Source organism: Telmatherina bonti, assembly GCF_933228915.1.
Source record: "Telmatherina bonti genome assembly, chromosome: 2".
Taxonomy (NCBI): Eukaryota; Metazoa; Chordata; class Actinopteri; order Atheriniformes; family Telmatherinidae; genus Telmatherina; species Telmatherina bonti.
This window is the reverse complement of record NC_136620.1, coordinates 32,669,381-32,695,998: the sequence shown is the minus strand read 5'-3', so window position 1 is coordinate 32,695,998 and position 26,618 is coordinate 32,669,381. Positions and strand designations below refer to the sequence as shown.

The window sequence follows — 26,618 nt, the reverse complement described above, 5'->3', positions numbered from 1 at the left end:
ATTGCTCTTTATTTTCAGGAGACTTTGTGGCTCTAAGCTGACTGACCTGAGTTCATCAGGAGATGGCACTGCTGAGCTATAAGCAGTTTTGCAATGAAGATTTGGAAGAGAAATGGGAGTGTATTGGTTCAGGGGGTTTTGGTAATGTCTACAAAACCAAGTGGAAGACTTCGGGACTTGATGTTGCCATTAAACTGGGCTATCATTGCACTGGGTAAATTATCTCACCACTGTTTTTTTTTTTTTTTACAGTTATTTGAATTTGCTCCTACTATCTGTACTAACACAACTAACAGTAAGCCATCTCATTTCAGCTCCATAGCTCCATCAGCATCTCGGGAGGCCAAGTTTATGGACCTAGCGTCATGTAATTATGTGCTGAAGTTTCATGGAATTTATAAAGGATGCCCACCTGGCATAGGAACAGCAATACAAGAGGGAATACTAATGGAGTTCATGGAAAGAGGAACTGTTGAGACCCTGCAGAAGGACTTGTCTGGCCCCCCACCCTGGTCGCTGGCTTTCCGTTTGGCCCATCAAATAGCCCTTGGAATGAATTTCCTCCATTCATTGAAGATTGTGCACCAGGACCTAAAACCAAGCAACATTCTGCTGGATGATGGCCTTAATGCCAAAGTAAACATGCACACACTTAACCTTTCTAGTTCATGTTAAAAGTAAAATGTGATTTAATGTTTTGCCATTTCTCTTCTTTAGCTGGCAGACTTTGGACTGTCCAGGGTTTCCACAAGTGGTTTGAAGAGCAATACAGCAAAACAAGAATTGGTTGGAGGCACAGAGAAGTACATGCCACCTGAGGCTTTTGAAACATCATATAAACCTGTTCGTACATTTGACATCTACAGGTAAACATTGACTAATTATTAATACAAGTTCTATCTGGATAAAGATGGCCTGTAATCTAAAATCTGTTGATTTTTTTCTCTTCCTGTCAGCTATGGTATCCTCCTCTGGTCTATCCTTAATGGTGAAGAACCTTTTCCAGGTAGAACTTATTTTATTTTTATAAAATTTTCTTAATTCTTGATCTTTATTAAGTAAATGTATCACCTTACATCCATTATTTTGTTGTTTCTTCAATACTTGATTGAAGTTTAGATAGGTTCAGTGCTTTAAGTGGGCTGGTATGCAGAGGTACGCAGTACTGGCACCTTTAAATTCTATCCCTTTGCATACCGGGACTATTTTTTTTACAGCGTATGTTGCACACCGGGACTTTTACCGGCTTTCTTCAGCAATCAGTATACCCTCCTATGACTTCACCACATATTACAACTTATATTTGTTGATTTTAATTAAAAAAAAAAAAGAAAAGTCACCTCAAAAGAAATGTATTGTTAAGACCGGTTTAGACGCACAACGCTTGCTGTAGCCCACAACGTTATGCCGCACTTCACGTTGTTCACGCGCTTCTGTGTTTACATTGAAGTGGACGTGCTTTGAATGAGAGTAAAGGCGGAGAAAAAAAAACTATCGCAGCTGTAATGTTAGCCTGGTTCTAAAACGGCTTGAGGACACGAACAGGAGCAGAGTTGAGTGATGACAGTACCAGTCATTTACTACACCAGACAATGAAGGTCAGATGCGGAAAACAAATGTATGGCTGGTCAGTATTTTGAGTTTTTGAAGATTTCTAGATTAAAGATAAGATAATATTTCTCAGTGGCACAGACCAGGCCTAATGCTGGGAAAAACATTTCACAGAGGAAAAGTGTAATAGTAACACACTGTTAAATTAGTCTGGTAATAAGCTTTTTTGTTTTTAACCCTTTCATGCATAGTGGCCCTGTTGTGGGCACCTATTTACAAGCTTTTTTCTTGCATATTCATGAATGATGACGGTATTTTTGCAAATAAACCACTTCACTGGATGTTAGTGAGTCATCCAATACGTTTCCACTCACTGGAGAATAAATAATGATACAACTGAACGAAATGTAATTATGCAACATTGCCATTGCGATAAATACGAAAAGTAAATTATGCAGCTATATTTTATAGAAGATTTTTCATAAAATAATTATGAAAAGTACATTAAAATAAATCATAAAAAATACTGAATATCACTAATTAACAAAAAAGTATAATTGCATATTTGTAGAAGTGAAATAGTGTATTTAGAAAAATGTTGCATTTTTTTCATGCATGAAAGAGTTAATGAAGTTTAAGTTTATGTATTTACTTTTCAGTGTTATTTTTAATGTCCATGCAATGAGACTTGAAGTTCATAAACGTGTCTCCATGGCGCTTTGAATTTGGCAAATGTGGATTTGATTTAGAACTTGCTGTGTTTGTTTTTTATCATATCTGTGCTATAAAACTATTAATCTATAGATCAATTTATAGATCTACATGTAAGTATGAGCCACGTTTTTGTCCCATATTTGCATGACAAACTGACAGCAAGTAATAAAGGGAGAACCACTTAAAGCACTGGATAGGTTGAATCTGGACCTATCCAGAAGTTTATTTTAATTGAAGTTTTTAATTTTATGTTGTCTTTTCTTTCTTTGTGTTTTCATTGTTTTAAATGCATTTTAGATATCCATACCTGTGCACTTCTGGAAATAGGAATCCGCAGAGGAGACAGACCTCCAGTTGAAGAACTTGAGAGGAAAGACGTTAAGGGGTTGCAAACGTTGGTGGAACTCATGAAAAAGTGCTGGGATGGGGAAGCATCCATGAGGCCTCTCTTCAGTGGTATACAGTGGTATACAGTTCCTGTTTCAGACCAATTTACTGCATGTTGCTGTTTGATTGTAGACTGACTTTAGCTTTTATCAGAATCTACATACTTTATTAATGCCATGGTTTTTTGGTTAAAACATATGACTTTGTTTTAGACATCATTACATGTACTGATCAAGTGTTCTCAGACCACGAAGAAGGAGTTCCAAATGCTGTTCGTGAAGTGTTGGAACTACTGGTAAGAACTGTTGTTTAAGAAAAAGAAATGAGGCTTGATTGGAAAAAAAGAATAGTTTTTCTACTCAAAAACTTAATTTTCTTTCTTGTTTTAGGGGCCAAAAACCAGCAGCCAAGATTCTCAGTCTTGGGCATCCAGTTTTGCTCTGGTGGCGCCAGGTAAATTTTTGTGTAGCTCTGTAAGTTCCCACTTATTCCTTAATGTCCAACAAAAATGTCACAAAGCCCCCTCTTTCTTTAGGACCATCAATGTCAGATGATGTTGTGGATCATCCCATATATGCAAAAAAGGTATTGTTCATAATTTTTTCACATTGAACTACAGGTCACCTGGTCATGAAAGTAAACAACCCCCAAAAAGTTACATTTTTGTACATGGTCTGCCAATATTGTCACGGATATGTTGTGCAGTAGTGGCTGAACCTTCTTTTCCTTTTTTCAGCAGACACCTGTCAGTGTTAATACAAAGGTTCTAACAAAAGAAGAAAAGGGTATGCATATTCTCTTATTTTACTATGATTCTGCTTGTCATAAAACAAAAGGAAAGTTTGAGAAAATAAGTATTTTCATGATATTTTCATGTGCTTTCATTATCTTCCTTCTCCAAATAGCAAAGTTTGTTGATAGCAAAATGCCAGCCATAGTACAAAACGCTGCAGCTGTAGATGCCATAGTGGACGAGCTCAAAAGCAAAGGCATGATTCACAACGAAGCTTACTCGAGGATCATCAATCGTAGGGACAACCCCCCAAAAGTAAGAATGATCTATGATCTGTCATTACGCCCAGGAGGGATTGAGGTCAAAGCAGCCTTCTACAATGCTCTAGAAAATCATGAACCCTTCCTGATCAAGATGCTTGGTATAACTTGCTTTTAAAGATCTCACAAAGATTTCTTGTTAACAAGTCCCTCTGATTTATTTTATTTCTCTTTCATTTTTCTCTCTTTCTCCTTAGATGTCTAACTTCAGAGCAGCGACGGTCTTCTTGGGCACATGAAATGAAATGCTCCCTTATCAAACCCAAGAGGAAATTAAATCTATGTATCTGTTGCATTCAGAACACTTCTGCTTTCATCTGTCTTATCTTACAAATTAAATACCCTGTTTTTTCATTGGCTGTTTCAACATCGAATGCTCCAATCGCTCCTGGAGGTGACCTTTCAAAAGCAGCACACCTGGAAGCTTACTCTCTCTCTCTTTTTTCTCGTCTGTCTTGTCATGTGTGCTTAGAACATGGCTGTGGTGGGAGGATGTGGACTAGTTAAGTCTGGGGTGCCCTTTACATTTCCTGCGCATAGTGAAATGTGGATAGACACACTAGGGCTAGAGGTTGTTGCGACTCACTGTATGTGTTCTGGTTAAGTTCTGTTTATTCGATAGGTTAGTTAGGAGTTTATGTACTTTGATTTTGGATTTTAGAGTAGTCCCTGGGTTAGGCTTTGCTTCGTTATATTGTTTTCACTGCTTTGGCACAACTAAACGTCCCTTCCTTTCCCACAGCTTCCATAGAATTTCCACTTGTGATTTTAATAAACTCTATTATCCTCATGAACTGTCTTGTCTCAGTCTGTGGTTGTCAGGTTGCATCCCTTCCAGTGGATGTATCAGTATCTATATATTTTAAGTTCTATATTTATTTTGGGTCCATTCTAAGGAGACATGAGCAGGGTTTATTAAATATGTTTCAGAGTGCATGGCTTCAGAAATGCATCTGTGTTTTCAGGTGTCCTCTCTTCTCTTCCTCCCCTTCAAAACAGCATTCATCATTCCTGACAAAAATGACATGATCATCATCATCATCATCAATAGCTTGTATAAGTCAATATAGAAGATATAATGCAACTCACTACCACAAAATAACTGTTATGTCTAGCAGTCAGGTTTTCAGCGACATCATGCTAGTTAAGGTATTTAACATTTGAGTCCTTGTACTACTGGACCTCAGTGCTGTTTTTAACATGGTCGATCATAACATCTTACTAGACCGCTTGAAAAACTGGGAAGGGCTCTCTGGCACTGCTGATGAACCTGGGTAGCTATAATGCCCTCTCCTCCTTCCCTTCCAGCGCTCCACATCACTGGCCTACTAATTAACCTGGTCACATACACCTGTGCACCGTGGCATTATCTTCACCTGTTCACAGCCGTATATCAGTCCCAGTCATCTACCAGTCAGTGTGGTTTCGCTGCTCAGCCTGCAGTCTTCACTGCTCTCCAGCCAGCAAGCACCACTTATCGTCTTCTCTCCCCTGAGCAGACCAGGAGGGACTTTCTAACCCTTTTTCTCACCGTTGCAGCGACATCTTTTGTTATTTTTGAATAAAGCTGCCACTACTCGCACCTGCATCCTCTGTCTGCGTGCTTTCTGACGTGACAGTAGCAAAAATTTCCTTTGGCGTTCCCCAAGGCTCCATCTTGGAGCATTTACTATTCCAGATGTATATGCTCTCACTGCATCAAATTGAAAATAATTAAAAAGGTAACCATAACTATGCTGATGACGCACAAATCTACATTACCATGTCACTGGGAGTATTGTGTGCTCCAAACACTGGTCAAATGCAATAATCACATTAAAGATTGACTGCGTCAGAAATTCCTTCAGTTAAATTAAGGCAAAACTGAAATAATTTTTGGAGCTAAGGAGGAAATATTAAATGTCAGCACTAAGCTTCAAAAAGTTCAATTAAAACACTAAAAACAAAGTTGCTGTAACAAAGAGTGCCCGTTATTGGCAGGTAAATTGATGCTCCTTAACAAGCGGGTGCAGCTACAGCACTCTTTCATGGCAGAAGAATGCAGCTGATTCACGAGTGCAGCAGTTGAAGGACTGTTAGTAAAAGATAGCGAATGACTGTCTGTTCCTGTTTTTGGGTTATTTTCTTCTTTGTCAAGTCTGTGCGCGTTCATAAAACAAGTGAGTATTAAAGTTTGTTAGTTGACCTGTTTTAATGTTGTAATTATTAGGCCTGATATTGCTATTGTTGCAGCACGCAAAGCATGGCCCTGGTCCTGGACGTAGTTATTTACTTATTTATCTTTATTGTATTTCTTATCTCTTTGTTTGCTACTGTATGATGTAGAAGTATTTACCTAGATATGTTTTTTTCTGTTCTTAGAGTGGTTGTGAAGTGCTCTAACAGCTAAATATGTATAGATAACATTTTATTGTGTACTATATGTCTGTTGCAGAAAACCACACACCTACAAGTCAACCCAAACAGTTATTTCCATTTTTAAAGTAATAAGCAACCCAGACCAAGAAGGAACTTGTCATCCTTGTACATTCTGACAGATGCCCCCTGGTGGCCACAGTTAAATCAGTAAAGCGCAACATCCCAACCAGCCAACAAAACTGTTGTTGCTCGAGTCCTCGCTAAGACCAAGAAAGTGGACTATATAACTCTAGTCCTCAGATCTTTACACACAATTTCTGCTAATCAAAAATTTAACTTCAGCATTATGCTGTAAGGTCATAAAACACTGAATGTTTTAGGGCCAAAATACATGTTCATCTCTATGGTCACTCGATGAACAGAAAGTTCAGTTTTTCTGCACTCTGCTGTGAGGCTTTTAATGTTTTCTTTTGAATTAACTTGTACAGGTAATTTGCTACACAAATACATTTGCCTTGCAACAACGCTTTATAGTGTTTTTACTTTAAAAGGATGCAAGTAATATTGCGTCATCATGACTAGTCATGACTAATGATGCATAATCTATCATGAATTCCTTTTCCTTGTCATGAATTAATGTCGATGTCCATGTGGACTCATATGATCACTTTCCACTTAGCAGATCATCAACTAAATAACATTAATTCAGTGTTAATTCATATATTTATTGATATATTGACATATTTGACAGTTTAGACAAAAAAATAAGGTATTATTTAGGTCCTGCCATTTTTTTAAATGTAAGATGCATTTAAAGAAGTTTATTCTGGTATAGCTGTGGCAAATGAAGAGCATTGTTTGTTCCTAGCATCCTATAGCAGCATTTCAAAGTGTTCTTGGTCAAGACATCAATACCTACATTTACCCTGATGTCCTCATGATAGTAGCTTAACAAGAATAACTTCTCTTAAAATAAAATAAAAAATCTACCATTGGAAGCAAATATTTCTTTCTGATGAGAACCCATAAAATGCCCAATAAACTGAACAATTTTGCATCAGTAGAAATAGCAAAACATAACAGGAAATTCCTTACTCGTTAAGATTTCATCATTCCTACATGATCAGTTGAAGACAAATGTGTACTCTCAAATATTGTCACATCAAATTCAGTATGAAGTAACTACTAGTTAATGTGTGTTTTGAATGTGTCTTAGATAATAAACAACCATCACAAAATGAAATTACATATTTTGGTCTAAAGTAATAACTTTGTTGAAATATTGAAGAGTGAATGAAGTGTGTGTCTGAGTGTGATGTGAACACATGAATCTTCACTGACATCAATATTAATTCCGGAAGAGCAACACAAATTTGTGGATTAATTAATTCATTAGTTAATTATGAGTCATACATTAGTTAAGTATAGATTTGCACCATTATAGCAGTGTTAACTCATGTGGAATCCATCATGGGTGATGTCATTTAAAACTGGTGCAGTGTCAGGACAATTTCCCACTCAAATTTTGTATTAGCAAATATGTTTCATCGATTTCAGTGATGACAGAAAAACATGTTCATTAAACACGTTCTTTTGAACACATTCATGCACAACACAGGTTAGAAAGTCATATGGCACTGCTTTAAGTGGTGGCTTAAAGAAAAGAAGAATATTTCTTTAGAATTAATGCAATAAATAACTGGGGATCCAGAGAATAAATTAATTAACTAAATGCTTTTCCTTTTATTTGTTTTTCTGCAGAAAAATAACGTCTCCTCACATATTTTCTATTTAATGGGTTGTAGTTTAATCATCAGTGATGGTTATTGTTGATAGAAGAGTGGGGTTGGGTATTGTTTTCTTGCTCCCGTAGGTGGAAAAGAGGGAGACATGGAACTAGAGAGGGAGCGACAGTGTAAGAGGCTTTGCTGGTTCAATCCCTGAGTACTGTAACTGTCACTAGCAGTCAGCCAGTCACCTGCAGATGATGGTGTCACAGGAAACAAAGTCATGTTTTGGTTTCTTTTACAGGTCTGCTGGTCAATGACTGAAGAATGATTTCCATGAGAACAAACTTGTTTATAGATTTGCTTGTGTTTACGTTACTGGTATAATTTAATATGTGAAAAACTGCTTAAATAGAAAATACAAAGTACATGTGCACTCATGCAAACAACTGCGAACCCTGATTGTGTTATACGAGGTATTTAGCCTGAAACACAGCAGGTCATGCCTGCATTCACATGCGCACACACAAATGTCTGTCATTGTTACTTTATTACTTAATTAGTTTCATTCATGGCTTTGTCTGCTTGAATACTGCAAAGACACACACACACATAAATTCACACCAAGCAAAGTGTCATCTTGACCTATCCTTTTTTTTTCTCAGCCCTACTTCCTCGCTCCACCCTACTCACCCACCTCACCCCACCCTATCCTGCTTTAATGCTCCCAATCCTCTTTGTGGGAGAGTGACGTCTGCTACTGTCAGAAACAGAGTTAAGCTCAGCAGGCACCAGGAAAACAGAGTGGAGAGAAGCACCCAGCCCTCGGGATAACCAAGCTGCACCGGGCTTCCTCTGGGACGAATTTATTCCAAGCTAAACTCGCCTCTCCTTAGTGGTTGCTTGTTCTTCTGACTCAGCAGAATGTAGGAAATTTTTAATTTGAACTAAAGTAACTTGAACCAAAAACTTTTTCTCCAAGGATTAGGGCCTTAATGACTTCCAAGGATGAGTGCTGTCAAACTGGAACTTGACCTTTGTGGACAAACAGCATCAGTTTGAGGGTCTTCTGTTGCTTTTGGTTTAGCTCTTTTATCATACTGGGGACCCTTACCTGCAAGCATACCCCTTCAAACTTTTTTTTTTTTTAATTTCAACTGCTGCACAACAAAAACAGATGGCAAGAAAATCTTTCTTTCATGTCAGGTGTATCCAAAAGGTGCTAACATGCGCTCAAAGCATCCTGTGTTTGTGAGCGCTTAGAGCAGCAAATTAAGTGAGCATCTCTCGAGACCTGCTGAGGTCACTGTTTACTTGAGTGCAAGGGTGTGATTCAATTTGTCTGTATGAAAGAACTCCATAGCGCTTGAAGAGTGTGTGTAGGAGGTGAAGGGAGGCTGAGGAGTCAAGCGTCCTGGATTTCACTGAGATGGATGGTCATGGTTATGACCGATTTGGAGATGGCGAGAGGGACGGTTACCAGATCGACTACAGAAGGATTGTAGGAGACATGGAACCAGCATGGCCTCGCGCTGCAAATAGAGATGGGGAGCAACCTCAACCCTTTGTGGCCTATGCCCATCTGCCACATGGACACGGGCATGAGACTGCAGCCCAGCGATACAGTGCCACACGTATTCAAGCTGGCTATGAACCAGAGAGGTCAGTATCAACGTCAGTTCAACACATTCTCCAAATATTGGAAATGGCCTGAAAGGGTGATTATGTTAAAAATAACATCTAGCGCATGCAGCAGCCAAGATGTTTTCACTTTCTAGTAGTGATGGCTACATGCTTTACAAGCCCATTTATTGGCAACCTGGGCAGCCAACCAAATCCTCTTACCTACTGTACTGCCGTCATAGGTGTATAGAAGGAGTTTCCATTGACAAGGACATGCTCCTTTTGTTAGTAGTTCCTGTATACTCTCCTGATCTGCCAGCAGCAAAGGTTGAGCAGAGGTCGAGACAGAGACAAACAACATTCATAATCTGCACAACTAATAAGAGGCTACTAACAAACACAGTGTTTGTACACAGTACAGTTGCTGTTGATTTAAAGATTCTGGTGGAAAATCGAAGAAGATACGGACAGAGAAATATATAAGAATGAGCAAAATAGTAAATTCATACAACAAAAATATTCATTCAAATTTGAAGCTATATCCAGTCTTAAGTGGTAAAAAAAAAGGGTCACAAGTAAAAAGAGTCCCATTTCTAAGTTAAGATTTGACAATCAGATGTTCACATTTTCAGCTGTATGTGTGTATTTTCATATTTCAGCATGGCTGACTACTTAATCAGTGGTGGCACAGGTTACGTTCCTGAAGACGGACTCACTGCTCAACAGCTTTTTGCTATTGGTGATGGGCTGACATACAAGTAAGAAAATAATATAAAACAGTCATTTACTGTTATGTATATGCCGTCATGCTCAGACAGAAGCATGTGCACCACTGCTGCATGTGCATCCACAGAAACCAATAGACTAATGCAATGTCTTCCATTAAATGTTTATTAATAACAGTGATCTGCTTTGGTTTTATATGGAGGATTATCATGAGTAATACTACTTTCAAGGATTCTGAGTGGTGTCACAGACATTAAAAGCAGTGCGCCTGTGTGTGTTTGTGTGAGCACATATCAGTGTGTTAATGGGTGTTTCCTTAATGGAGGCTATGTGTGGGGTTTATCTGTTAGCAGAGGATAAACGCGGAGCACTTCAACGGGTTGAAATGGTGACAGATTATTTCACTTCACTGTCAACTATTCTACACTTTTTTCAGATAAACTGAGCTGCCCTTTAAAATTTCACCTTAATTATCAGCCAAATAATCCAAAAATAATGCAGTACTCTTTCTAAATGTTCAGGGATGTTTGATATTGGCTTTATTTTTTTCCTTAGAAATACATTCAATTTATTGATTTTGTCCAACTATTAAATTCTGATACCAATATCAACTGATACTGATATTTTTGGTATTTCTGATACCAATATCAACTGATACTGATATTTTTGGAGCAAGTTGTACCAAAGAAAGAAAAAATCTGAAAAACTATACATTAGATCACTTACATTTTGTCCTTCTGCATTAGAGGAGACATAATTGAACAGTTTCATACATAACATATGCATATTTGTGGAACAGTTATAATTAATTCTGTTCAAACTCTGCCAACTCTGTTCAATTTTCAGAGTCTTTGTCCATCAAACTGAAGCATCGGCTCTTTCAGGAGCACTCTGCTATTTGGAGAACTTAGCCGAACCTAGCCCAGTTCTTTGCAACTAGAATTGTGAGATTTATTGTTTCTGTATTTTAACAAACAGACTACTGCAGGGAGAAAAGGGCATGGAAAAGAAAAAAAAAAAAATCTATGTGGCAGCACCTACATCCAACTGGACTCGCAGCAGGCTGTTTAGCAATCCTCAAATGTAATCATACCCTTTTATTAAAGAAAAGGTTTAATTTAGTCACTCAAATAACTGGAAACTAAAAAAGGAACAACTAAAAATTTGCTAAATTATAATTTAGTTGTATAAAAAGATGTTTATTTAAAAATACAACTAAACAAACAAATCGGTCCTGGACAAATTAGAGTATTTTCTGATGAAAATACCTGTCGACAGGTGCAGAAATCTGACTTAGAGGAACAGAAAACGCCTGACTGTGGTGGAAACACTAAATGAATGTTCAAATATTTTTATGAGTGATGTAACATATATTATTTTATTTGTTTGCTTTTTAAAAAAGAAACAGAATTAAAAAATAATACGATGATTTTCATAAAATTTTTTATTTATTATGTCTTGTCAGTTTCAGCTTTTTTCACAGGCACTTGTTTTTTCCCCTTTATTTAAAGGGAGGGTATGAATAAATTTTTAGGACGACTGTATCTCTGATGTCCTCTACTGTTTGATTTCTTGCTTGTGTTGTTCTCACTCTTGTATGTAAGTGGCTTTGAATAAAAGCATCTGCTACAGTAAATAACTGTAGAATAAAATAGAATAGAATTAAGAAAGTAAAAACAGATACATCAACTTCCGATATTGCATTTTAATGCCTATAAGATCGATAGGCTGATACATCGCTATAAATTATATTTGATAAACTTGGAATGTGTAGTCAATAAACAAATATCTCTTTAGGTTTTAGTTTTAAAAGTTAAAGTAAGAGCTGCTGTAATAGTTTGCTTTGGTGCTAATTTAAATTTCACATTTTTTTTCTTGTATTAACAGCAAGAGAAGAAACTTGAAAGCTTTAATTAGAATAAACAGTTTATTCATAAATGTACCACTTCAGTATTAAATGCCATGTTAAAGTATCACATAAAAGACCATCTCTTAAACATCTCTTAAACACACATAAATGTGAAATTCTCTGTAATGAGTTTTTCTTAGATACTTTCTTTATTTTTGGAACACCACTGATTTAAACTGTACTTTGGTCAAACAAATATGTTGGTGGGCTGATGGACATTGGAGAATAATTTTATGAGCAATACTTGACAATTCTCATGAAAAATCATGGTCTACTCCCCACATTTCCTCTTTGCTTTCAGTGATTTCGTAATCCTTCCTGGTTTCATAGATTTCACTTCTGACGAAGTGGTGAGTATTATTGCACTAAAAGACATGATGTGTCATCACTCACAGTAGTGTTAACAGTCTTTTCCTGACAGATATTTATGATGGGAACCTAACTATGATGTTCTCTCTGTGTGCCAGTTTAAGTCAGTGGTATCATGGAAAGCTCTGTTAAATACCTTTTACATCTGACAAACTCGCTGAATTTGCCTGCTGAGTGTGAAGTGACACAGAAGTGTGTTTGTTTTGAACACCTGCTTTCCAGGAACTACGCGTGTGATTCTGGCAGAAATTATTTTATGTATGTATTTAAATATTTATATATATATATATATATATATATATATATATATATATATATATATATATATATATATACATATATATATATATATATATATATATATATATATATATATATATATATATATATATATATATATATATATATTTGCTGTGTTCCTTAATAACAGTGCATGAGCAAAAGGTTTTTTTTATTGGTCTTGCTTTGTTTTCAAGCTCTGCTGGGACGTTAAATTAATTTCATACCAGAGTCACACGCGTAGTTCCTGGATAGCAGGTGTTCAAAACAAACACACTTCAGTGTCACTTCACTCTCAGCAGGCAAATTCAGCAAGACTGCCTTTAGTTTGTCAAAACTGGCTTTCAAACATATTAATTTGGAAAATGACAAATTTATATTTCATTTTAAAAATATGTTTAATTTAGGCTGCAACTACCATCTTTTCATGTGATATGCTTTGTGGCACAGCGTAATGTCCCTTATCTTGATTATTCTGCTTTAAGGGGGTCACACTGTCTTTGGATGACTATATTGTTTTTAACTGCATCCTGTTTTAAAGGATCTAACTTCTGCACTGACAAAAAAGATCACCCTGAAGACGCCTCTTATTTCATCTCCTATGGATACGGTCACAGAATCATCCATGGCCATTGCCATGGCAGTAAGTACAAACATTGCACGGTGACACATGCATCATAATTATCTGCTTAGCAAGGACAGGACAGGGAATAATATACCTTTCAATGCTGTTTATTGTGGGATTTTCTGTCCTTTTCCTTTCTCCAATTTTGTTGCTTTCAGCTGATGGGTGGGATTGGAATAATTCATCATAATTGTACTGCTGAATTCCAGGCCAATGAGGTGCGAAAAGTCAAGGTAAGATGGAAACCATCAGAGCCTTTTTTTCCAATACGTTAAAAAAGAAATCTTACACTGAAACACGAGGCATGAACCCTTTTATGCATCATGGTCATATAGTGGACAACTACTTACAAACTTTTTTCTTACTTATTCATGAATGAGGATGGTGTTTTTGTAAATAAACCCCTTCCGTGGATCTTAGTGAGTCATCCAATACGTTTTTTACTCACTGGAGAATAAATTAATTTATAATGTATTTAAACATAATGTAATTACACAAGTTTGCCTTTTCGATAACTCTGAAAAGAAAATGATACATCTATAATTTATGGCAGATTTACATAATACAATTGTGATTATACATTATTTTATACAATTTTTTATAGAATACATTCAAATAAATCATAAATCATAATAAATTTAAAAAAAAAGTATCATTGCATATGTCTGTAGAGGTAAATTACTGTATTTAAAGAAATATTGCTTTCTTTTCTCATGAATGAAAGGGTTAGTGAGATGGAAGTTTGAAAGCAGGAGTTTTATGAATGACTCATATTTGTGTTTTTGTTTTTGGCAGAAATTTGAACAGGGTTTTATTACCGACCCAGTGGTAATGAGTCCCCATCACACAGTAGGGGATGTGTTTGAGGCCAAGACTCGTCATGGTTTTTCAGGGATTCCAGTGACAGAGACGGGAAAGATGGGCAGCAAGCTGGTTGGCATAGTCACCTCCAGAGATATAGACTTTTTGTCTGAGAAGGACCACGACAAAAGTCTGGAAGAGGTGGGTGAGACTGGATTGCATGCTTTTGCAAGAAATTTTTTTTGTATTTATGAACAAGAGTACGCTGCAAAAAGCATGATGTCTGACATGCAACATTGACTTTCTGATCCAGACCATGACAAAAAGGGAAGACTTAGTTGTTGCACCTGCTGGGGTCACACTAAAAGAAGCAAATGATATACTGCAACGTAGCAGAAAAGGTAAATCGTTTATAAAGAGATGCTACTGTGAAGCAAGAAATCAGCATATTCACTATATTGGCTTTACTCTTTCACTATTTTTACGATCTGCTTCTTCCAGGTAAGCTCCCCATTGTAAATGACAATGATGAGCTGGTTTCCATTATTGCTAGAACTGACTTAAAGAAGAACAGAGATTATCCTCTGGCTTCCAAGGATTCGCACAAACAGCTGCTGTGTGGGGCTGCCATTGGTACCAGGGAAGATGACAAATACAGACTGGACCTCCTCGTGCAAGCTGGGGTGGATGTGGTCGTCCTGGTACGTTTTAATACTTTATGATTAAGATTTCAGTCAATTATTGACCACAGGTCCCAACAGAAAAGTCACAAAGTTGTGACACTTCACCCATAGGTGTGGTGACAACTTTACATTTTATCATCACAAAGATCTTTTTGTCAAATGCTGTCATGATTTCAGCTATGAATTTCAGCAGCAAACCTTTGACTGTTCTCAGCTTTACATGTTTAAAAACAAAAAATAGCCTGATTCAGCAAATCAGGGTATGCATATCTGAACTTCTGTATGTTTGTGTTTTTACTTGGTTAAATAAAAGTTATTAGATTTAGATCCTATTGAACAGATTTTTATGTCATTTTATGTCATCTCTCTCTCTGTCTCTCTCTCTCTCTCTCTCTCTCTCTCTCTCTCTCTCTCTCTCTCTATATATATATATATATATATATTTATCTATATATATATATATATATATATATATATATATATATATATATATATATATATATATATGAATAGACATATACATCATCTTTCATTTAAAGCATCTTTGTTTTCAGGACTCCTCCCAAGGAAACTCAGTGTATCAGATCAGCATGATAAACTTTATTAAACAGAAATATCCTGACCTACAAGTGGTTGGAGGAAATGGTGAGTCCATATATTATTTTTTGAAAATCCTTTCTTTTGACTGCCGACCTGCATAGAAATCTTGTCTTAACATTTCCTTCCTCAGCCAGCTCTTTTGTGTTCCTCTGTCTCTCTCTAGTGGTGACAGCTGCTCAGGCTAAAAACCTCATAGATGCTGGTGTAGATGCTCTGAGGGTTGGCATGGGATGTGGCTCCATCTGTATCACCCAGGAGGGTACGTGTTAGCATGTGGCACTGTGAATGCCAAGTGAATGCCACATGGATATAGTCATCAATGCTTACTCTAGCAGATTTACAGAAAATGACTTTCTGTATGATAACTTTGATAACATGGTGTTTCTATCTGTTTGTACTGGAAATATTTTACTTTAGTCACTGTGATTTGCACTTGTTCTTCAGTAATGGCATGTGGACGGCCACAAGGAACATCTGTCTACAAGGTTGCGGAGTATGCCAGACGTTTTGGAGTCCCAGTAATTGCTGATGGAGGCATTCAAACCGTAGGGCATGTGGTAAAGGCTCTTGCTCTGGGAGCATCCACAGGTAGAGGAAGTCTTCGAATTTAATTGCTGATATTTTGGTCATTCATTTGATTAATCAATGGAGTGTGTTACTTTTAACACATACAAACATTTTAAGAGGAAAAGATTGATTCATTTTATGGCGTGTGATGCTACAAGTTGCAGTCACCGCATTCACTTCCCTTTTCCATTCATATGTTTTCAGTGATGATGGGGTCTTTACTTGCTGCAACCACTGAGGCCCCGGGAGAATATTTTTTCTCAGACGGAGTGCGGCTGAAAAAGTACAGAGGAATGGGCTCTTTGGACGCCATGGAGAAGAATAACAGTCAAAAACGCTATTTTAGGTATAGTGTCTTTCACAAGCTTCCCTTGCTTTATAAAAATGTGATGCAGAATGGTCATCTCTTTCTGTACATAAATCATCCAGTGAGGGAGATAAGGTGAAGGTGGCTCAAGGAGTATCAGGATCAGTACAAGATAAAGGCTCAATCCAAAAGTTTGTTCCCTATCTTATTGCTGGTATACAACATGGCTGTCAGGATATAGGGGCCAAGAGTTTGTCCATTTTAAGGTAAGTGTAAAATTGTGTACTTTGTTGTATTTAAACTGAATTTACCAAGCGGGGGCTTTGTAGAGACTTTATTTCAAGTGTGTGTTGGTTTTAGGTCTATGATGTACTCAGGAGAGTTGAAGTTTGAGAAGCGAACTATGTCTGCTCAGATGGAGGGAGGAGTTCATGGTCTCCACTCGTAAGTCTGGTCTTTCACCGTCTTGTACAACCTCTCCTCATCCATATAGTTTGTTTTGTTTTTTTATTTCCCTTTACAAGTCCAATATTTGGTTGATGGAAATGTATGTCTGCCATCTCGTGTTTCCTGTTTTATCCTAATTTAACACTTGATTGTTGCTGAACCATTGACAAATGTACTTTTTTTTTTTCATGTTTTTTACTTTTTCTTTTCCCACTTGTGTAATCACAGATATTCCTTTGTGCCATGTAAGTACATTCATGTTCTTCTGCATTTCCATACTCTACTTTCTGTAGCTTTCTGTAGTTCATGTGAACCATCTATCTATCTATCTGTCTATCTATCTATCTATCTATCTATCTATCTATCTATCTATCTATCTATCTATCTATCTATCTATCTATCTATCTATCTATCTATCTATCTATCTATCTGTCTGTCTGTCTGTCTGTCTATCTATCTATCTATCTATCTATCTATCTATCTATATATCTGTCTATCTATCTGTCTATCTATCTATCTATCTATCTATCTATCTATCTATCTATCTATCTATCTATCTATCTATCTATCTATCTATCTGTCTGTCTGTCTGTCTGTCTATCTATCTATCTATCTATCTATCTATCTATCTATCTATCTATCTATCTATCTATCTGTCTATCTATCTGTCTATCTGTCTGTCTGTCTGTTTGTCTGTCTGATAGATATGTATAATTTTCTTTCTTTATTTCTTTATTATTAAAAATCTAGTTATGAGGAGTGGCTGCAATGAGGCTGGAGGAAAAGGAAACACACGATCAGGACCTAACGTCCCATCCCCCGCTGCTTTGAACAGATGCAACGGGCGAATGTGATCAACTGGCCCGAACCTGCTGTTGCATCCACAGCTACGATCTAAAAACTTGTATGACATCCTCATTTCTTCAGAAATGTCAAATCTTTTTTCTCCAAAGATAAAGAAAATCAGCTTTTTCAGCTGATTGAGCCAAAGATGACCAAGTCAAAAGGCTGGGTCACAGAAGATGGTCAGTTCAGCAGATATTTGAGCACATGAACTCCTTTGGTCTCTGTCTTACACTAGCCAATGTTAAGATGTTTATGTTTTTGTTTGTATCTGTATCATGCTAGCCACTTTCAGTCAGCAAACACATGTTTCTAAATACCTTAAGAGAACCTAAAATGCACCAGTAAAGTCAAAACATGTTTTGTCAACATGCAGCTCAATATTCCAATGTTCATTTTGGGTAGAAATCACGTAAACGCTCCCTTCTTTTTCAATTTTCAGACAAGAACCAAAGTTTAGCATTAGCACTTTTGAAATAAGTGGCAGTCATGTGCAGCCTGAGCTTTTATTGTCGTTATGTTGAACGTTTGAATTAGAAAATACTGAATTAAAAAAGTATTTTTCTGTGTCCAGAGATCATCTACAACGGTCAAACATCAGCCTAAGTTTTATTATTATGTTATAGCTGAAAAAAACATCATGGTTTTATCTACTGGGACTTAATTTATTGTGAAAAATGTCAAAAATCCTATTATAATACATAAAATAGATTATAATTATTCTTTTTTATCAAACTTATTATTTTTCAGTGAGTCCCCAAAATACACTTATGGTGAAACAATAACTCCGGTAAAAAGAAAAACAAAACAGAGAAACCAGCTCACCATCTTAATTTTTTACCTCTTTGGGCCATCACTTCAGTGTTTTGAAGTTTTTACATTAGTTTAAAAATGTGCACTGTGAGATACTCAAAATATTTCCATCAATGGTAAAGAACTGATGTTTGGCAATAATTTGGTATAATTCAACTTAATGGGCCTTTGTGGCTGACAGAAAATTTCTTCCTCATTGGTCACCTGAAGGTCATGACTAAACAAATAGGACAATCCTCGTCTTCTGTCTTGCATTCTAAAGACAGAATTATATGAATGCCAAATAGTTGGAGAATAAAAAGCATTTTGAGAAGAATTTGTGTTACATTTTCATTTTACATCTAGAAAGAAAAGAAGTAAAGGTTTTGGGACACTTTAGTGGAAGTAGCTTTGTTTTCTGTTTCCTTTTTATTTGTGACAACCACTAGTTACAAATGTACAACAGGTTGCTTCAGTGTTTCTTTTTTAATTTTCTGTTGCTTTTTAAAAATACATCAACCTATGTTAAAAAAAAAAAAAATTAAAACAAACAGAACAAACTGCATTAAAGAAAAAGTAAAACTTTCTAACCCTACCATGACTTCTGTCATGCAGGAACTTTCATATTGTTAAATAAATTGCTGAGGCCTAATATATGTGCTGGATCCAATCGTTTACAACAGTTTCATTCATTTCAATTATTTATTTCTCTCTCTTAATAGTAAAAAAATATGTACAACCTAATAAGTTGCCTTTGCCATTGGAGTCCAGTTACCTTGCTCAAGCCAATAACAGGTAATTCATGATGTCAGAGTCAAAAAATCTATCTCACAGCATAAAAAAATTCTTATATGAAAAGAAGAGAAGCTTTAATGCAAGCATCAAAGATTTCAAATAATTTAACATTTCATTATTTTTTATCATGACATTTTACAATCACACGCCTTTTACAAAGTGTTTGAAAAAGATGCTATCATGAACCATAAAACTAAGCTCTGTGAAAGCTGACAAAGTAAAAAGAAACAAACAAAATTATAGGACATATGAAAAGCTTGGAGCTAATGTGAAAGACTGTGCCCTGCACACCAAACTAGATAGGCTAATTGCAATCTTTAAAAAAATGAAAATAGAATTGCATAAAAAAAAAGAAAAAAAAAAAACTAATAAAAAATATTCTTATTTTTATGTTAGGTTTGCAGCACATCAAATCATCATAAACAAAATAATTAGATTATATTGAAATTATTTCAGACAGGTGATGTCAACAGGTGACTGATCAAAATTTGGTTGCAAAGCAGCCTGAATCTTCAAGGAGCAAATACTTACCATGAATCTTCAGTTTGCTAATAAAAGTGGAAAAAAAGTCTAACTTTAACAACAATCCTACTCAAAGTAAAGACTTGAAGAGACTTGCATGTTTGTCTCTTTTGAAAGCATAATATTATACAGTGCAAGAAGTCTGGGGATGTCCAGTGAGCAAATGGTAATGATGCAAACCTAAGCTGGACAACTGTGATCTTCAGGCTCTGTATCCAGAACTTAATTCATCAGTAGCCAAGCTATTCCCATTAGCAAGCCATCACTTTGGCAGACCTTGGTTACACAGTATAGTATGAAATTACTTTCACAACTGCTACTTAAAGAGTGAGAGGCAGCATCACATCTCTGGGCTCTAAATAGTCTGGGTTGGACCAATCAGGACATATAATTTTCCTTTAAGAGGTGCCCTCATGCTTCAGGCCAAAGCAAAAAATAAAAATAAAAAGTTATCGTGCAGCAACAAGTCAAAAAGACTGGTTCTGTGACTTAACAGGGTTGTATCAAAGCTCTTTCCAAAACCAATTCCCACCTCTGCTGTGCTGACAACTAAAGCTGCCTTTGGGATAAAGGCAACTTATTCTACAGGCACATCCATGCATTTATCAACAACATTAAACCACATTTTGCACTCAGTGCAAACACATGACTGTAGAAAATTTGTGGAGTACAATGACTCTGCATTGTTCTCGGCAACAAGAATCTGAGAAAATAATAACTGAAACATTTCATTAACTGGTATCCGTACAAGATCATATTTTAAAGGATTGGGCAACACACGGCGGTAAAAGCTTTATTGTGCCCATTTATTAATTATTTATTTTTTTATTTTTATCTATTTCTTTTTTAATGTGTTGCACGCCTGAAATGAAAATAAAATAAATTCCTACACTAAGGAAATGCAGTTGGATAAAAAAAAACTTTTGGGTTCATTCTTCTTTTACATTTGTTCTCATGTCTCAAATTTTCACCTTCTAAAAATGCTTAACAACAATGCTCAAGTCAGGAAAAAAGGCTAAAGTCGCACCAAAATTTAACTCTGGGCCTATGAATCAAGCATCATGTAACAATGAGGAAGGATGTGAAAAACTGGTTTTGGGTTCATACAATATAAACATTATTTACAGAAATTCTTTGATTTACTTATTGAATCAATAATATCTATTCACATTTAATTAGCTGAGGTAAGTAATTAACTTGTATATTTTTGTTGTGATTTAAAGTTTCACACCTTCTAGCCTAATTGGATTAAACTGTGTAAGACAATGTAGGCTGCAGTAGCTGGGATTTTATGACAATAAAATTACAATTCAATGGTATCACTGCAAACACTTAGTGCATCAATTTGTCTGCACACACTGACAAACTCTGCTTGAACAGCCAGATCCCATTCCAGCTGTTTGCTTTCACTCAGCTGTTTAGTCCCCGCTAATCGGCCAGAGGCTTGACTGTCCTGGGAGGCCAAGCTCAAGGTTCGGTAACGCTTGTTGTAAGACAGGTGGGGGATTGCTCGTGGGAGGCTGCTTTGAGCAAAGTGTTGACCCCGGTTGGCCCAGGAATGTGAACGCACCTTTCCTGTTCCTTTAGGGTGGCTACACAAACCCTGAGTTGAGCCAGTAATGCTTCCTTTCCAATCCCATTGCTCTGTTTGTAATGGTGGTTTGTTGTGAGATGTCAAACTGCTGAGTGGTTGAGAACCTTTAGAGTTGGAATGGGGATTATCTTGATCCACGTTTCCACAAGACGAGGTTCGGTATAGGGTATCTCCCACAGTGCATGGCCCTTGCTTTGATGTACCTTGGCTAGGAGAGCTCAGTGAAACACTTGAGGAAGTATGGAAGAGTCTTGGTAGACCAAAGATGCTGTGAGAGAATAGTGATTCACTGAATAGAGCTTGGTCAATACTACGGGACAAGTCTATAGGCGATGGGGGCCGCAGATCCCCAGTGGAGTCAGTCTCATCACCTAAACTATCCAGTGATGATGGCTGAGGCTCAACAATGTCTTTAGTTTTGTGTGGTGGGCTTGGAGGTGTAGGTAGAGGTCGCTGAATCTGGGTTTGGCTTTGTTTGTGGAAATGGTCCACTCCATTTGTTGAAGGATCCACCATTGAACAAAGAGGAAGAGACTCTGACTGCCTGTTAGGAGCAACATCACAGACCACCAACTTTTCCTGCTTACTCTGGGACCAGGACTCATGAGAGGAGAAGACGGGAGAATTAACTCCATCCTGAGAGGGCAGGGTGAGCACACGTACGGGGGAGCTGCAGGACAGACGGGACCAAGATCCTGGTCGAGGATTAGTTAAGTTTTTGACAGAGGAGCTGTTGCGACATAATAGTGGATGTGTTCCAATGATAGATAAACCCAAACACACACCCACTTCACAGAGTCTACAGCCTATCTGGTAGCCCCACCAGGGCCAGGCACGAAAGCCATAACCATCAACCCCACCAAAACCAAGTGCATGCAGGATCCCATAAAGCTGAAGACTCCCACATCCTAACAGGCACAAGGAAGTTCCTATTCCAGCTCCTGCTGCTCTGTGCCAATCCTCTGCTTTGGAAAAGGGGCAAAGTGCAGGTCGCATCACTTCAGGAGAGCCTCCACTTTCTCCATTGTCATTCAGCCTGTAAATGTGTTTGGTGTTTATTTGCGTCAAACAGTAGAAGATGAGGTAAGAACATGACAGAAAGATGGTAGAGCAGACAAACACACCCTGAGGTAGTAGCAAGATAACAGTGGGAAGGTTATGAAGGAGATAAAGGAGCCCAACACACCCTAATGAGATTGTAAAATGCAACAAAGACATGCATAGCAACAGACAAGGCTTGGGCAAGGCCACACATGAAGTAGACATAGCAAATGGGAGTGAAAAATACTTGCGAGAGCGCAAAGAAAGAATGAGAAAGGCCAGGGAGAAAGCAGATATCAAACAAGGCAATGTCAGTTCAGAGAGCAGCAGCGCTATCAAGGGGGGGATATGATCTTGGGAGCTGTAAGCATCATACAGCAAACAAAAAGCTTCAATCCCTACAAATACCAGAATGAAGAAGTGTAGCATAGTGAAATAGGGGCTTCCAGGGGGACACCGCAGGGGCAAGCCTAACAGGCATACCACAGAGATCAGACCAAACAGAGCGAAGATGGATCCCAGGCCATATATGTGTGCTTCCCATGCAAATCCCCATGTAGCAAGAGCAGAGTTCCAGTCTGAATACAGAGGAACCAACAGTGCAAGGTTGGGAGCGAGAGGAGGGCCTAAGGACTCGCTGGGTGTGAAATCATCTGGGTAGTTTGGAGTCCAGGGCTCTTCTGATGCTTTGCATGGTGTGGTGGATATGTCCATGTTACTGCCAAGCATGACTGTACCAGTGTCCTTTGAAACGTGAAGGTTTTGTCTTCTGGAGTCATCTGGAAGATAAATAGATGATTTAATAAAACATACTCTGCTTATAATTTATTGTGTCAGCTAAAATGGAAAGTTAAAAAAAAACTTCAATGTCAACATAACATACTCCATAACTTAAACTTTTTAGTTTGTAAATGTGAATACAAAGACAACCACAACATGAATGTTACTCACAGAAAATCACCATGATATAACTGTTAGTATGATCACAGCATTGCCGTTTCCACAGGTAAAACCTCATTTTATATATGTGCATTCTTATTTAGTTTACCCCATGTTATTAACAACTGATCTAAACAATTACTCATTTATTTTAGCTGTGAAATAAACATTACAGCTTCAGCAATTAATTAAGGCCAAAGTAAATTATATCCAGTTTCTATTCAGGAAATGAGAGCACGATGGGCTATGCTGTGTGTAGAGTTAATCCATAATAAAACAGAGCTGGCTTGGAACTGGGAAGCTTTAAGTGGGTCACAGAGAGAGTGGGAGCAAGCGCTTGTTGTGTGTATATGTGTTCATGTGAACATACGTGAGAAAGAGATATATGTGTTGATTAGCCAGTATTGATCTCATTGCTGTGTTTCTTTTCTGTGGCAGCTATCAAGCATGGTCAAGAATTGTTATGCTATCCATAAGAAGCTGCAACTATACTCAGCTATCTATAACTGAGTGTGATTGTATAAACAGAGAAAAATGTAAGCACTTCACTCTAGATTCATGCTCATGCGCAGTGCTGGCAGCAGTGGAAATCAGGCAACCTACTGGTTAAAAATGGAATATGTCCTATTTCCAGACGACAGTCAGCAGGGAAACTATTGTGTCAATATGGAGTTGGCAAGCATGATCTTGTCTAAAAATGTTGATGTACAGTTTGCATTGTTACTTTTTTTTTGTTTGTTTTTGTTACTCAGCAAATACTATAACAAAGGTACTGACAAGTGTACAAAATGACATGTACAAAGAGAAAAAAAAAGATTCTTTTGTATCCCCTTCTTTCAAAGTATACTCCCCCCATGTTTGATAACACATTACTTTGCCAAGTGAATGCTACTGTGAGTGTGTATAATAGATATTGTGCCTGCATGTGTGCAGCATATTATCCTGTAACCTTTGGAGATGGGACAATGTCTGCAGTATAAATTAAATGTCTCCAGGGTGAGGAAGATTAAATGGGTAATCTTGGATTTAAAAAAAAAAAAAAAAGAATGAAAGCAAGACAGGGAAAGAGGCAATTAGGGAGAGATTTCTGAAGAGAAGAAAAGCTTTGTGGAGTGAGGCAATGCAAACCCTTCTGTGAATATAAAGCAACTCTATCTGCCAGCAGAATACATATCGCAAACACTGCAGTGGAGCAAAACTTTGTCTTTTGAGGCTATGGGTGGAATTTTTTGACACCTCTTTTGTTAACAACAATGCTGGTAATGGGAACTGTTAACGCTGATTTTCATCAAATTGAGTTAAATGAAAGATGCTCTTAAATACATTACAATTAACTCAGGAAAGGACTCTTACCACTGGCTGTCTGTGTGCTGATTGTTCCTTTGTGTAAATTATGATCTGTAGCATCATGTTTCCCCTGTGCAGAGACAGTAATATCCCCAGTCCTTCCCCAGTTGTCTCTGTCATTTGGTGGCGTGGGGTATTCAGGATTTTCCCCAGATCCAGCAAACAGGAATGAAGTTGAATTCCTCTCAGGTTTGCGTGATGTGAGTGATCCAGACAGAAGAAAAGGTAAAAGACTATGAGTCACCTCATTCTGCAGTGTTCTGAATGTTGGCTCACTCTCTTTGCTCTGTGTGTGATACAATATAGAATCAGCGGTCTTCTCAGTTGACTGATAATTGGATGTTTGTTTATGAGTAGGTTTTTGTGATTTACTTCCTAATGAAGGCATAATTGTTTTCATACTCTCCTTGGAGGTGATACTGTCTGTGAATCTGGCAATAAATTCCATGTCATTAGGGTGCAAAGGAGACCTGTCAGTGCTCTCTGGCAAATCCCCGTATTCACCAATCACTCCTTGTCTGTCTGAATCCTCAGATGACGACGAAGGCCAGGTCAAAGGCTGACTCAGGAAGTCAACATTCTCAGATCCAAATATGGGATTAGTCTGTGCTGAACCAGATCCATGTGGTTTATGTAAGGGCTGTGAGAGAAACTGCACTGGTTCGTCCATGTCTGTCTGCTGCATTTCTTTGGCATCTTCTCCAGTTAAAGCTATGACATAAAGAAAGTGAGACAAGGAGAGGGGGAGAAGAAGATAGACACTCCTCTGCAAGACCATGATGTGGGTGGGGAAACTTGAAAGAAAAGTCACTTGGAGTTGAGTTTTTTTGTCTGGTCACATGTTCGATAGGTCACAAATATCCAGTTTCCAGCAATCTCATTTGTGACACCTGGAGAAAAATTTAGGAATATATGATTTACAGGACAGCATAAGTGCAAATAATGTGTTTCATTTGACGTTTGTAGAGAACAATTTAAATTCCAGCATGAAGAGTGAGTACGAACATGTACATACTCTAAGAATTACAAGGATCCAGTGGATAATAGTTATGACATTCATCCCAGAAAGTCTTCTTTCAATATTACAACACAAAAATCCATAAATACGCCGGTACATAAAGAAAAATAGCTGCTGCATTTATTCTGTCTGTTCTTGCTTTCTTACCTCATCAGAAGAGCATTCTGCTGCAACCTCTTTGAACACATACGCCGCTCTGTGTTGCTGCATGTCTGCAGTCTCGATCTGCACAGCACTCTGTGTCCTTTAATGCTCACTGTGCTGTGCCCCTCTTCTCTTCATCAAGCAGTCGACACATGGGACAGACCCCACCTCCACTGGACAACCCCCCACCATCGCACATGCAGCAATATCTGAATCTGACAGGAGGCTGTTTACGGCACCTTCATTTTGAGTAATGTTTCTTTTACGGATACAGAGAAGAGAAGAGAAGAGAAGAGAAGAGAAGAGAAGAGAAGAGAAGAGAAGAGAAGAGAAGAGAAGAGAAGAGAAGAGAAGAGAAGAGAAGAGAAGAGAAGAGAAGAGAAGAGAAGAGAAGAGAAGAGAAGAGAAGAGAAGAAAATGCATAAATATATCATAATGCCTGAGCAAGCTCTTCATCCAACCAGCAGGCTTAACTAACCTGTGCCATGGATCAATTTATCCTGGTGAATGTAATTTGCAGCTGTTGGTTAACCATTACACAAACAGCTCAGACTGTAAAGCAGAAAACATTGCATTATTTGTTTGAGGAGCATTTATTCATTATGGATGATAGAAGCTAAGTGCACAAAATTCTTTCAACAATAAGTTTTGATTTGACAAATTTCTAACTCTTTCCAGCAAATTGTATGCTTTTTGACCCATGTTTGGTAAATATATTTAAAAAATTAGCACAGTAACCACTTTTATTCTGTACAGCACTTCGGTCGACTGTGGTTGTGTTAAAAGTGCTATATAAATAAAGTTGCAGTTGCAGTTGCAGTTTCGCATAGATTAAAAACTTAACCTCTTCATCATGA

General features: G+C 37.5%; 3 protein-coding genes across 6 annotated transcripts; 2 read left to right on the top strand and 1 right to left on the bottom strand.

Moving 5' to 3' along the window:
• Nucleotides 1–62: 62 nt before the first annotated feature.
• LOC306769267 (receptor-interacting serine/threonine-protein kinase 4-like) lies at nt 63–3,910 on the top strand (the record flags this gene model as incomplete). Its single annotated transcript, XM_079257833.1, has 11 exons — nt 63–214; nt 315–636; nt 718–866; nt 957–1,006; nt 2,563–2,721; nt 2,865–2,947; nt 3,042–3,105; nt 3,188–3,237; nt 3,389–3,437; nt 3,558–3,806; nt 3,903–3,910. The coding sequence occupies 11 exons, from the start codon at nt 63–65 to the stop codon at nt 3,908–3,910; spliced, it is 1,335 nt and encodes a 444-aa protein (XP_079113959.1).
• A 5,300-nt stretch (nt 3,911–9,210) lies between these two features.
• Nucleotides 9,211–17,580, top strand: impdh1a (IMP (inosine 5'-monophosphate) dehydrogenase 1a; the record flags this gene model as incomplete). Of its 4 annotated transcripts, XM_079250234.1 has the most annotated exons (16): nt 9,211–9,452; nt 10,073–10,171; nt 12,350–12,398; nt 13,238–13,339; nt 13,480–13,554; nt 14,117–14,323; nt 14,436–14,523; nt 14,624–14,823; nt 15,360–15,450; nt 15,569–15,664; nt 15,850–15,993; nt 16,177–16,318; nt 16,402–16,545; nt 16,640–16,723; nt 16,955–16,971; nt 17,477–17,580. In XM_079250234.1, 16 exons carry the CDS (start codon nt 9,220–9,222, stop codon nt 17,578–17,580), a joined length of 1,875 nt encoding a protein of 624 aa, XP_079106360.1. The 4 variants fall into 4 exon arrangements, with proteins under 4 accessions (XP_079106360.1, XP_079106357.1, XP_079106359.1 ...); XM_079250231.1 differs by lacking the exons at nt 9,211–9,452; nt 16,955–16,971; nt 17,477–17,580 and having other exon boundaries at nt 10,074–10,171; nt 13,480–13,539; nt 16,640–16,727; XM_079250233.1 differs by lacking the exons at nt 9,211–9,452; nt 13,480–13,554; nt 16,955–16,971; nt 17,477–17,580 and having other exon boundaries at nt 10,074–10,171; nt 16,640–16,727.
• Nucleotides 17,581–20,981: 3,401 nt separating this feature from the next.
• Nucleotides 20,982–25,269, bottom strand: prrt4a (proline rich transmembrane protein 4a; the record flags this gene model as incomplete). Its single annotated transcript, XM_079257821.1, has 2 exons — nt 20,982–23,092; nt 25,002–25,269. The coding sequence occupies 2 exons, from the start codon at nt 25,267–25,269 to the stop codon at nt 20,982–20,984; spliced, it is 2,379 nt and encodes a 792-aa protein (XP_079113947.1).
• Nucleotides 25,270–26,618: the final 1,349 nt, after the last annotated feature.